The sequence below is a fragment of the Rhamphochromis longiceps genome, linkage group LG4 (genome assembly GCF_057381845.1).
Source record: "Rhamphochromis longiceps isolate RC_006_pf linkage group LG4, R_longiceps_female_GT1.1, whole genome shotgun sequence".
Classification (NCBI taxonomy): domain Eukaryota; kingdom Metazoa; phylum Chordata; class Actinopteri; order Cichliformes; family Cichlidae; genus Rhamphochromis; species Rhamphochromis longiceps.
This window is the reverse complement of record NC_140560.1, coordinates 18,039,980-18,052,983: the sequence shown is the minus strand read 5'-3', so window position 1 is coordinate 18,052,983 and position 13,004 is coordinate 18,039,980. Positions and strand designations below refer to the sequence as shown.

Sequence of the window (13,004 nt, the reverse complement as noted above, 5' to 3'; positions counted from 1 at the left end):
CATTAAAGATGTTTGCTCTTCCTCCCTAAGAAAAGTTCAGTTCAGTTCAGAGAAATCATTAAAACTCCAAAAATGACCCTGACATTCATGTGCATGATGGATGTAAACATCTGTCCACAGCTGTAGGTTATTTAATAACCAAACACAGTGAGGAAAAGGGGGAAATAAGTAGCTTAACTTTTAAAGTATAAAAGTTGATAATGACACTGGGGCTGCCATATTTTAATACACATTCTGCCGTTAACCTTCGTTTTCCTTATTCTCAATGACACCTCTGTTCATTTCATCATATTGTTCCTGCCCCCACTGCACCAGTTCTCTCAAATAAACCACTTGGTGATTTATATCAAATAAAACAAAAAGAAATGGACCAATGTTTTTATGTGTTTTCACATCTAATATCTTTACTTATATTAGTAATCAGACTGTAGTGAACAGGATTTATGTAGGAGGTTGTATATAAAAAAAGAGAAATTACCTATTTTTGAAGTATCTTTATGACTTTGCGTGATTGTACTCATATTGTCATCAGTCCAGTCCTTTTTCGTCACTTCAGATAAGTTCATAGAAGTGTGAGGTTATATTTTTTACAATTTCTGCTGCCCTCTTGGCTAGATTGTTCTTGAAAAACACTTAAATGTTAATGACACTTTTAACCCAGAAAAAAATAAAGGATATGTAAAAGTCACTTGTCATTTCTGGCTCTACATTACTTGATATTCTTCATGAGAGATATGATTGACCTACTTTTTGACAAATTTGAGGTCAACAAGTCATTTATAACAGCTTAAATTTCTGCAGTAATTTTTGGGCAAATACTGGGAATCGCAGGTTGCACACTGGCACGGATAAGCAGCAGAGGTGCGTCTATTTGTTTTTATAAAAAAAATTTATTCAACATACATTTTCCAGCAAAAAGGCAATATACAGGAATAGTTGTCGTACACTGCTGCTGCACTGAGGATATTAAAGTGGAAAAGATCAAATTAAGGTGCGGGTCATCTCTGTACTGCACTTCTTAACAAGACAAACCAATGCAGTTAGTTTTTAAAAGAAAAACAATCCAAACAAACAAACAAAAAAGAAACCTACACACAAGAAATATGAACACCTGGCTCCTTCTGTACCCAACAACAAAGGCGTGTGTTTCTCTTAAATTTTACATGTTCATATTTTTAAATATACAGTTCTTAAATGTTGTCTGTACAGAGCCAGCTATGCGCTATTAGGGGTGCATTCCATCTGTGCTTTAAAAGAAAGAAGAAAACAAAACCTGAAATTAACAAAAGAAAAAATAAATTCAAAGGGCTTAAAGTGTTTCTTACAATGCTGGTTTTTTGTCTCCAAACAATCCTCAAACCAGTGGGGCTCTAAGGCTGTATCCCAATTTAGGGTCTGCAGCCTTAAAGGCCACATTTTAAGGCCGATTACGTCACAGCGACGCGACGAAGGCTGTCACTAGTCGTGTCCACATTCATGGGCTGCATCCTCCTGTGGACCTGTCCTTCTCAGTCTATGTGGGCTGGCCTACCCGACCAGAAGTAAACGGCTGTGAAATTGGACAGTCTCGCCTTCAGATTTGCGTCAATGCGGTCTCTGTGGAGTTTAATAAACTCAGCTGTCTGCTCCTTCCCATCTAAAATATAACAGGACACTGGTGTAAATTCTCGACCATCTCACACTTCTGTTTAATTGGTTTTCCGTTTGACGTTTTTTCAGCTGTGTGAAAACCAAGGAGGAAAAAGGTTGTTTTTTTTAATCTAATCTAATAACTTTAATCTAATAACTTATATATTACGTTTAACCTGAGCAGCGAAAGACCGCGGTGATCTGAAAATGATGTGCCGGGAGTTTGCCGTTCTCGACGGCTTCAGTGACCCTCGAGCTCCCGGCTAGCGGTCAAGCTGGTGAATAGAATAGAATAAAATAGAATAATCCTTTAATTGTCCCACAAGGGGAAATTTGGTTGTAACAGCAGCCAAAAAGGCACACATACAAACAAACAGTACACAGGACACAGAACAGAAACATACACAATTTTTCTTACATATTTAAATTAAGGACAAGGGTTACTATAAACAGAGTACTGTACAGTTATTAAATTAAATTAACTACAGAAAAGAGGCAAACCCAGGTTGTAGTGCGAATCGGTTGATTAAATTATTGCAGTTACAGTGCAGATGTAAATATCTATGATTGTTGGGAGCAGTTCTGATTGTACAGTCTAACAGCTGCAGGGAGGGAGGACCTGCGGAAACGCTCCTTCATGTATCTAGATGCAGCAGTCTCTCACTGAAGGAGCTCTGCAGTTCAGCGATATTTCCATGCATGGGGTGGGAGACTCTGTACATCAGAGATGTTATTTTGGCCAGAGTCCTTCTGTCTCCCACCACCTGCACTGGGTCCAGGGTGCATCCCAGAACAGAGCTGGCCTTCCTGATGAGTTTATCCAACCTCTTCCTCTCAGCTGCCGATAAACTGTGGCTCCAAAACACTGTAAAAAAAAAAAAAGAGTCATAGGTCTTTACAAGCTAACAGATAACAGATAAGCTAACGGATAACAGACGTCTCTGAAAACATCAGAGCACCTTTGCAAATATGTGATAACTTGATAAAGCTTACAAAGCTACATTCTCGCCTGAAAATATGTTAAAAAGTTTATTTTGTGAACCAGAAAGAGTAATAAGAGTAATATAAAAAACTGAGGAGCGGTCGCCATTGTTGAAAACTGGAATTGGCTGAGATGCACTATGAATTCTGGGATATGGTGGGCCACGAAGGACACACTTGACCCATCCTTCAAATTCGGGGAAAAGGAGGATGCATTTGTAGACTGCATTTGGAGGAGTCTACGAATTTGGACAGTCTTTGTCGCGTCGCTGTAACGTAATAGGCCTACAAATGCGGCCTCAGGAGGATGCAGCCCATGAATTTGGACAGCCCCACATACAAGGCACCATCATTAATTCAAATTCATTTTAAGGCTAATTACGTCACAGCGACGCGACAAAGGCTGTCCCAATTCGAAGGCTGCTCGAAATGCGGCCCTCAAATGCATCCTTCATTTCCCTGAATTTTAAGGATGGGTATGTGTATCCTTCATGGCCCAACATATCCCAGACTTCATAGCATGGCGGTGGGTGTGGATAATTTTGCCGGAAAAAACGGCAGACGGCTGAAGCTTTCAAATATACTCCGCTCAATAGTCAACCTTAGTCTTACAGAGAATTTGATGTTTTTATGGATAATTAAAGTCAGTCATATATCCACAAACACAACAAGCTGAAAGTCAGTGATGCTGCTCGGTTTGCAGTCCTGAATATCACGGCACAAGCAGGATTCACTGCACTGTTAACTTTAGCTATGTTATATTGCTGCCTCTGTTCGGTGATGTCGAACCAAACAGACTTTAACGTGTCTTTGAACGAGCTGGCGGTTCACTCGTTAAGCTGAAAGAAAGATGCTTTAATCACAGGAGTCACACATGTGTCCACTGAATCATCTGGGAACTCTTCTTGTTTAGCACTTGTAATAACACAAACACTAAATCCTCCTTCTCTTGTGCTGTTTGTAGCAGTGTGTACACCTGAGACTGTCACCTGTCTGTCTGTCCTGCACTCTCTCTCTTTGTCTTTCTTTCTGATTGTGTAATAAAAGTATGAACATGTATTTATAAGTTACACTTGTGTTTGAATCCTGCAGCTTCTCACACATTTGATTTCCATGTGTGACAACTGCAGACAGACTGAGGGACCCACTGCTGCACATCATCTGTGAGGCTTTGCACCCCTGATGATCCATCAGGACAAACTCAGCAGTGTGTGAGGAAGCAGAGGAGGAAGAGCCAGCAGCAGCTGACAGATGGAGAGAATAGACAGACTGTTCCCTGTTTGTGAAGGACTGCTAGAAAAGTTTAAAATAACTAATTGTCTGTCCTGAATCAGTCTTATTAGGTAATGTTCAAATAATGTTATCATCCCAGTGTTTTCAGTGTGGGAGAAAGTACTCAGGGCCTTCAAGTTACACACTATGAAAGGCAGCAACAAGTTTAATATTCAGAAACATAAAGTATGTATCAGCAGCAGAATGGACCTAAAAATAAATGTTTGTTTCAGTTCTATGAAGCTTTGAGTATTTTGGATTAGTAGCACTGCTGTGTTTGTTGCATCACATTACTGTAATTGTTTATATGCTTTATATATTCTGAGGTAAGTTGATCTATAGTGTTACATCATATTCTATAAGGATATTATGTGTTTGTATACTTTCTGCCCAGTTAGACCCATTTAGCAGAAGTCAGCCTGTTTAAGGCTCTGATATCTATTCTGTGTGACTTAAAGCAGTTATGACATGGTCTGATTTTCTCACCCAATAAAGGAATATTTAATATATCAGTCTACTCTTCATTCTATCACAAACAGTTATCACAGCTCGTACATTTTCTTTTTACACATTAATGTAAGCATTGAGCCAACATGTTAAAAGAACAATATTTGTCTCTTATATATAATACATGTGTGTGTATATATAAACTGTGAGAGATACTTGTCTTTGAGTGAAGATTTAAGGTGATAGGAAATATAAATAACTGCAACTTGAATCTTTACTGAAGCTGTAATAACTAATATTGATTAATATAATACTAACTTTAATATTGGCCATATTATATTTACATTACCAAAGTGAGATGACTTTAGTCTCATGAACAACATTAGCTAATTGTTATTTACTAACTAATCCTAAAATGACTGTTCAGTACAACCATGAAGCCCAACAATCATGTTTTACAGTCCTGTGGTCTCAGCCTCAGATACTTATCAAATCACGCAAAGCTCATGTTGACACAAACAAACAAATGAACAAAAGATTTTCTCCTTCATTTCTGTCAAACAAAGCTGTTTGAAACGTTTCCAGCAGTTCGTATCATGGTTGCTGGGCAACCTGGGCAGCGCGACAGAGGCTGGACCGTCCCATTTCACAGGCCTCGCACTTCTGGCCTTAGCGGTCTTTGAGTACGCGGCCCTTGTGGACCGTTAAGGCTGCGTACTTTAAGGCTGCAGAGTGCAGACCCTGAATTGGGATACAGCCACTGTCAAACCTAAAATGAGGATGTGGGCACACCTGAGTGAAATAAGTGGAAGCTGAATGAAGCTCCACCCCCTCATGTCACTCATCTGAGAGAAACGAGGAGTCAGGCTGTTCCACTTCTTTATTAAAGACAGATGCACAGAGTGTGCAACAAGTCAATCTAGAGCATTTGCATTAAATTATTAGCAGCAAATGACTGTGTAGTGGCAATTCCTTTACTTTTGAAAAATCAAACGTCCCACAACTTAAAGTCCACAAGCCACTGCTGCACTGAGGTAATATTTCGTACGCAGGCAAAAGAAGTCCATTGTCCAAACATTTTAGTTGAAAGTTTTGGTTTTGGTTTATTTATCCATCTTGGCAAGCAATAACAAGATCCTTCCTGCTGCTTCTCCTGCTCTGGTAAAAAAAACCATAGGCCCACCCCAATGCATGCTGGTCCTATACCAGTCTCTTTATTCATAGAAACAAAATGGCCCTACAGCTCTTACTAACTAATTTAACAAAATAACAACAAACAAACAAATCATTTAAAACAAAATATTAACCGACAAATAAACCCCAAAATATAAGTAAACTAACAACAAACTAACTAATTTCAAAAATAAGAACAAAAATAAAAATAAAGAACAAATAGCTCCAACACTCCGGCCCCTAATTGTGCATACAATCACAATTACTTTAAAGTCCCAAAAGGAGGAGCTATTCCCTTAAACAAATCCTTAATTTTCATTGAGGATTTTCTTCACGATGAGGCTTCCAGTAGCAAAATAAGTTTTGTCACTGGCCTTTCCAAAACACTGGTCCTTGTTTGTAGTCTCACAGAACGCACCAAGCCTTTTGCATCCTGGTTTACATTTAAGACTTTCGCCATCATCCATGATCCTCTTGGAGCTGTAGTGTCTGCAATTAAAACAACATCTCCAGGTATAAGACATCTTTTAGTCCTCATCCATTTTTATCTTTCTTGCATCAGAGGTAGGTACTCAGAAAGCCATCTCTTCCAAAACAACTCTGCCATGTACTGTACCTGTTTCCACCTTTTCCTGACATGCAAATCACTTGGATGAAACAGTCCTGGTGGAAAAACTGGTTTATTTTTCAGCAACAACAAGTGATTGGGTGTCAGTGCTTCAAGATCATTTGAGTCATCTGAAACTTTAGTAATGGGTCTGTCGTTCATTATAGCTTCAACCTCACAGAAAACTGTTTGGAGTCCTTCATCATCCAGAACTTGCTCCTTAAGAACTGAGGCCAAAATATTCTTTATTGAACGAATGAGACGCTCCCACACACCACCTTGGTGAGAAGCTGCTGGGATGTTGAAGTTCCATTTCATGCCATCCTGAACAAAAGCCTTTTGAATTTTGGCATGGTCCAGCTTAGTCAAACTTTCTTTCAACTCTCGATTCGCCCCAACAAAATTTGTAGCATTATCAGATCTGATGGTCGAAACTGGGCCTCGTCTACAGATGAACCTCCTCACAGCATTTATACAAGAGTCTGTATCAAGTGTACATGCAATCTCCAGATGTACTGCACGACTGGTGAAACAAGTAAAAAGAACTCCATACCTTTTAAGGAGACTTCGTCCTCTTTTAACACTTATAGGACCAAAATAGTCCACTCCAACCTTTGTGAATGGAGCTATGTCTGGCAGGACTCTCTCTTCAGGCAGATCCGCCATCTTTTGTTCAACAAACTTTCCTCTGTTGCGTCTACACGTGATACAACGAGAGATGATTTTCCTGGCAGCAGAATTTGCATTTAGTATCCAGTAATTTTGTCTTAGTTTTGACAGCATGTGTGCTCTTCCTGCATGTCCCAACCTTTGATGGATATGGCGTAAAATAAGTGTTGACACATGCATATCTTTTGTCAAAATTACAGGATGCTTTAATTCCATAGGCATGGCTGCTTTATTCAATCGGCCACCCACTCTGAGGATTCCTGCATCCAACACTGGATCAAGTTTGTAGAGACAATTTCCCTTAGAAACTCCTTTAAGGCCATTGCGGATTAAAGCCATTTCAGTCGTAAATTTCTGTTGTTGTGCATATTGAAGAATAGCTTGTTCTGCCTTTACCAAGTCTTCTGGAGTCAGATTTCCTTTCTTCAAAGTGGTCTTAAATCTTTCCATTCTTATCTCCATTTCTTTCTGACCTTCCGGATCATTCTTATTCAAACCTGCAGCAAGCAACTCTTTCCTTTTCTGTGCCAACAACACCAAGACCTCTTTCATCTTTAAAAGCCAGGCTACAGAGATTTTAAGTTTTGCCCAAGACGAGAAGTAGAGGAAAAAATAGCTGGTAGGATTTTGTAATTCCCTCACAATGGCATTCATTGTCAGGTCCCTTTTGACCTCTGGGTCATCTGCAGAAATTACACTGTACTCCACATCCAGTTTAGGCCATTCCTTTTCTGACTTATAGAGAAATTCTGGCCCTTTTATCCATCTCCTACATTTGAGGAAATCCCCAGCTCTCATGCCTCTGGATGCGTCATCAGAAGGATTCTCCTTAGAAGAAACGTATCTCCACTGATTCACATCTGTTGCTTCTCGAATGACAGCAATTCTATTTGCAACAAAAGTATTGAATCTTCTGGTTTCATTGGAGATGTATTTCAGTACTGTTGTACTATCAGTCCAAAAAACTGATTTTTCCAACCTGACCTGCAGCTCCTTTTGCAGAAGTCTGTCCACCCGAACTGCAAGAACTGCAGCCGTCAATTCCAACCTGGGAATTGTAGTTTGCTTGAGAGGAGCAACTCTAGCCTTTCCCAGGATAAAAGCAACATGCGTGACGTTATTCTTTTCCAACTTTAAATATGACACCGTTCCATACCCATCTTGACTTGCATCAGAAAAATGATGAAGTTGTGCCCCATCTGGTTTTCCAAAGCAATTTGGTTTAATGCAACGTTCCACTTTGAACTTTGAAATCAGCTGGAGATCCTCCAGCCAATCACGCCACTGCTGGGAAAGAGAGTGGGGAATAACTTCATCCCACTTCAAATTTTGTCGGCAAAGCTCTTGTAGCAACAGTTTAGCTGGCATACTGAAGGGAGACAAGATTCCCAAAGGATCATACAGTGAGCTGACCACAGACAAAATTCCCCTTCTGGTTGTTGGACGGTCCTGCAGGGAGGTTCTGAACTGGAACTTGTCTGTTGCTATGCACCACTGTAAACCCAGTGCTCTCTCAACTGGAAGTTGATCTGTGTCCATGTCAGAGTATTTTTGCTTTCTAAGATTTTATTATTCATATAATAATCAGCTAAGAGTGTTTATATTTCTGTTCTGTACTCAACCAGCTGCATATTTTAATTGCTGGCTCCCTACTTTATAACGGAAACTGCTTGCCTTCACATTATCAGTCTTTGCCTTCACATTGTCACTGTTTGCCTTCACACTAGCAGGAAACCGCCACCCACGAGTAAGAAACAACCTTGTAGAGAACACGAAGTTTTTTGATAAACCACACCTGTTTTCTTGACAAAGATAAGGATGATATTTCCTTTTTTGTATGCTTCATGATGTGTATAAATAAAGCCAGACTGCACCAAGGAGGTGTGTGAGTCTCTCCCTGAGTCTCTCACCCGTGCACGTTTAAAACTGCTCTAAGTGTCTGAGTGATATTTCATTGCATCTGAGTACTTTGATAATAGAATATCTTTTACAGTCCAAATCCAGATCCTTAATTTCCTTTGCTCTTCTTTCCTCTGGGATTGACATGAGCACTGTGCGACTGTTGCTGATCCATTTTGAAAGCTTAAATCCTCCTTTAGCACAGATATCTGTCAGTCTATTCACCATGTGCTCTGCCTCCTCTTCTGAAGCAACAGATTTCAAACAATCATCCACATAAAAGTTTCTTTTGACTGTATCAACCACTTCAGCTGGAAACTGTTGTGCATTATCATCTGCAGTTCTCTGTAGAGCATAATTTGCACAGCTTGGCGAAGATACAGCTCCAAACAAATGCACTTTCATCCTGCATTCCTGTGCAGACCTTGAAGTGTCACCTTGTTGCCACCACAGGAAACGGAGAAAGTTGACATGTTTTTCTGAGACGTGCACTTGGTGAAACATGGAATCAATGTCCGCCATTAATGCAACAGGCTCTTGTCTAAATCTGATCAGAACCCCAACCAGCGAGTTTGTGAGATCAGCTCCCTGTAGAAGCTGACTGTTCAATGATGCTCCTTTATAAGTTGTTCCACAGTCAAATACAACTCTTAATTTGCCCTTTGTGGGATGATACACTCCATGATGAGGGATGTACCACACCTTTCCATCATCTTTGTGCAACTCATCTACAGGCACAAACTCGGCATATCCTTGTTCAAGCATGTTGTTTACACATTCAGTGTATTCATCCTTATAATGAGTATCCCTTTCGAATCTCCGTCTGAGACTCTGGAGACGCTGCTCCGCAACACAGAGGTTATTTGGCAAACTGGAACCTTCTCTCCTGAAAGGCAAATCAATGTGATAATGATTTCCAATAAGCTTTATTGAACTACTAACAATATCCATAAAACACAGATCCTCTCTAGACATTTCAGTCTGCTCCTCTGATGATCTTTCATTAAAATCATGATTGTATTGTTTAATCAACATTTCTTCAAGACGCTCAACAGAAATCCTATTGGCTGTTACAGCAGTGCAGTTGGTTTTATTTCCACTGTTACTTCCAGTGCGCAGGGGACCATTTATGACCCAGCCAACTTTTGTTTTTACAGCATAAGGTCCACCCCCTACACTGTTTATCACCTTCCATGGCTCTAAAACATTGGAAGCATCAGTGCCTATCAGTAGCTCCACCTCTGCATTAACGTTGTGAAGTTTAACAGGTTTAAGATGAGGCCACTGATCGATGTCGCTTTGCTGGGGAATATTAACTGTAGAAACTGGCATAGTCTTTTGAGTCAAAACATCTGGCAATGGCATGAAATCATTTGCTTCCAAACCAGACACTTCCAAACCAGACAGAACTTGTGTACTAACAATCCTATCTTGACTCATTGTTCTCAAAAAGATATTGGTCTTTTTACCTTTTACATTCAGTCTTTTTGCCAGAGTTTCTGTACAGAATGTACCTGAACTTCCAGGATCCAAAAACGCATAGGTTTGCACAATTTTATTGCTCTTTTGGCTCTTAACTTGAACTGGAACTATAGAAAAAAATTGCATCAACTTCATGACCAGCCCCAATATACCCACATGTCTGAGTGGTTGCAGTTGAAAAGTTGACATTAGAGTTTGTCCTCTGTTGAGTTTGTTCCGAAGACGCCCCTGGATCCTTTCGCTCTATATGAAGAACCCCTGGGTGTCTTTGGTGACACACGTCGCAATCCAAACGACTCCTACAGTCTTTGCTTGTGTGACCAACTTTTAAACAACCAAAACAAATTCCCCTTTCCTTGATAAAAGTCAACTTATCCTGATGCGTTTTAGCTTTAAACTGCTTACAATTCTCTAGTAAATGATTGCTGTGTGAACAAAACAAACAACTATGCAGAACGGCGGAAGTTGTTCTGCTTCCAGTTGATTGAGCTTTGATTCCTGGCACTGTACTGACATTAGTGGCAAAACTACTTCCCTTTTTTCTTTGCTTGGTAGAACTTGAAGCTTTAAAGCTGCTTCCAGATTGTGAGTCTTGGATGTTGCCAAACACTGGATCCGATGCTACTTTTACCTGTTTTATTATAAAGGCAACCAGATCAGTGAATACTGCTCGGTAACCATTTTGTTCCTGCAGTTCATAGGCAACAACTCTCCATTTTCCCCTCAATTTGTATGGAAGCTTCATAACAACCATTCTCATATTTGAGGGTAAATCCAACTCCTTCATATAAACAACTTGCTGTGTTAGATTCGAACATCCTTGAAGAAAAAGAGAGAATGACTGTAGACCTTTCACATCCTCACTTTTAATAGGTACCCAACTCACAATCCTCTCCATATATGCAGAGGCAATTTTATTTTCGTTCCCAAAATGTTCTTCAAGAAGATCTTTGGCTGTGGAATAGCCCTGCTCAGGAGGTAAGTGCTGACAACTATGCACCAAATCCCTAGGCTGCCCCCTAGTGAACTGCTCTAAAAAATGCAAACAGTCGCTCCAGTTATCAGTTTTAGCTTCCACTCTATTTTCAAAGGCATTCATAAATGATCTGTACTGTAAAGGGTCTCCATCAAACACAGGGATGTTTCTGGCGGGGAGGACAGAAGATAAGTTTTGTTTTACAAGCAAAGTAGTGATGTCATTTTGTTTTTGCATAATATTTACAATCTCCTTCGTGCAATTCCCAGTCAAAGTAGGAGACTGAGGCTGTGTTTGCTGCGTCACTTGAGCTGAATCATCAACCTGATGTTGGGTTTGACTTTGTCTAGGTACGATTACTTGTGATTCAGATGCAGAATTTATACCAGAGTAATCTCTTGATGTTGGAACAAATGTATCGGCACAAGGATTTAAACTAGGCGCTTCTTGTACGTGCCCTCTTTCAAAAGAGTTCATTCCATCAGAATGCTCAGAACTACAAGCTGAATTTATTTTTAAGACACGAAGCTTTGCATTAGTAGCTGCCAGCTCTGTTTCCAAGGATAATGTCTCCTTTTCTTTTCTCAGTTTTTCCTCTTGCGCTTCGATAGAATGTTTTTTCTTTAATGCAGCGAGTCGCTCCATGAGCGCTGCCTTGTCAGCCTCAGCTTTAATGCATGCGGAAGATGTTGATGAAATTCGACTTTGCTGTGACAAGGTTTTTGAAGGTGGTTTTACACTTGAGATATTAGAGACACTGTCTTCAGGTTTTATTTCATCCAAACTTTCAACAGCTTTATCATTACGAACAGTATTGCTTTGTTCAGCATACGGCTCACCCGCCTCCTGCAACCAAACCTTTACTTTGTCCATAAAAACAGAGAATGCTGTCACCTTCGACTGAAAATGTGCATTTTGCCTTTTCACTTCATCTTCTGGCAGTGGCAAACTTAAAAAGGATTCTTGCAAAGCGTTTGCATCTTGATAGCATTTAATAAACTTCCAAAATTCAGAAGACACTTCCTTAACGTTCTCATATGAGGTCATTAAAGCGGAAATTTTCCCCATGTACTTAGATGCTTGCTTACACATTGAACTGCGCTTTTCTTGGCATGTCTTTATATACAAATCCAAACCTTTTGGCCTAAATTTAACGCTTCTTTTCTCTGCTTGCATCTCAGTGTCATCCTCTCGTTTACTCTTAATATCCGACATTTTTATTGTCCTCTTGGATTATTTCAAACTTTATAAAGATGCACAGCACACTGAGAATCCATAGCCTAAAGTACAAACATGACATCCATTTACCTGCCTTTTGCAGCGGACAAACATTTCCACAGAGGGCGTTGGCATGTTTCAATTAGCGATCCAATTTTGCACCAATTTAGTACGTCAAAACTCAGTTCATCAGTCGTTGTAGTGAAATTATGTCTTTAAACTCCAATAGCTTCACCGTTTTCCTTTACGGCTTAAACAATATTATCACTCACCAGCTTTGACGAACGAGTGACATGTTGATCCAGGCCTCAACGTCAAATCCGTCTGGATTACTCACCAGACGATCCAATAACATTTATTCGAGTTCGACGGTGATCCTTGAAATCCTTATATCCATTAATGAAGGATAATTCCTTTGTCCACGGGAAGGTTTTTTACGTTATGTAGTGGCAATTCCTTTACTTTTGAAAAATCAAACGTCCCACAACTTAAAGTCCACAAGCCACTGCTGCATTGAGGTAATATTTCGTACGCAGGCAAAAGAAGTCCATTGTCCAAACATTTTAGTTGAGAGTTTTGGTTTATTTATCCATCTTGGCAAGCAATAACAAGATCCTTCCTGCTGCTTCTCCTGCTCTGGTAAAAAACCAC

At 39.9% G+C, this 13,004-nt stretch overlaps 1 protein-coding gene and 1 long non-coding RNA gene across 2 annotated transcripts in view; both read right to left on the bottom strand.

Annotated features, from left to right (window-relative positions):
- Positions 1-13,004, bottom strand: part of LOC146671371 (uncharacterized) — a 394,396-nt gene that overhangs the window by 157,825 nt on the left and 223,567 nt on the right. The gene's annotated exons all lie outside the window — the stretch shown is intronic.
- On the bottom strand, positions 7,119-12,350 carry LOC146671381 (uncharacterized). The gene is made up of 2 exons (XM_085405159.1): positions 11,452-12,350; positions 7,119-7,149 (listed from the first exon to the last, which is right to left on the bottom strand). Exons 1-2 carry the CDS (start codon positions 12,348-12,350, stop codon positions 7,119-7,121), a joined length of 930 nt encoding a protein of 309 aa, XP_085261285.1.

Bases quoted from the DNA above. Each gene is read 5' to 3' on its own strand.
- LOC146671381 (XM_085405159.1), bottom strand. From the start codon at position 12,350: ATGTCGGATATTAAGAGTAAACGAGAGGATGACACTGAGATGCAAGCA. The intron at 7,150-11,451 runs TTCAGCTCAAGT...AAGCTATTCTTC, and splicing joins ACCCAACATCAGGTTGATGA to AATATGCACAACAACAGAAA.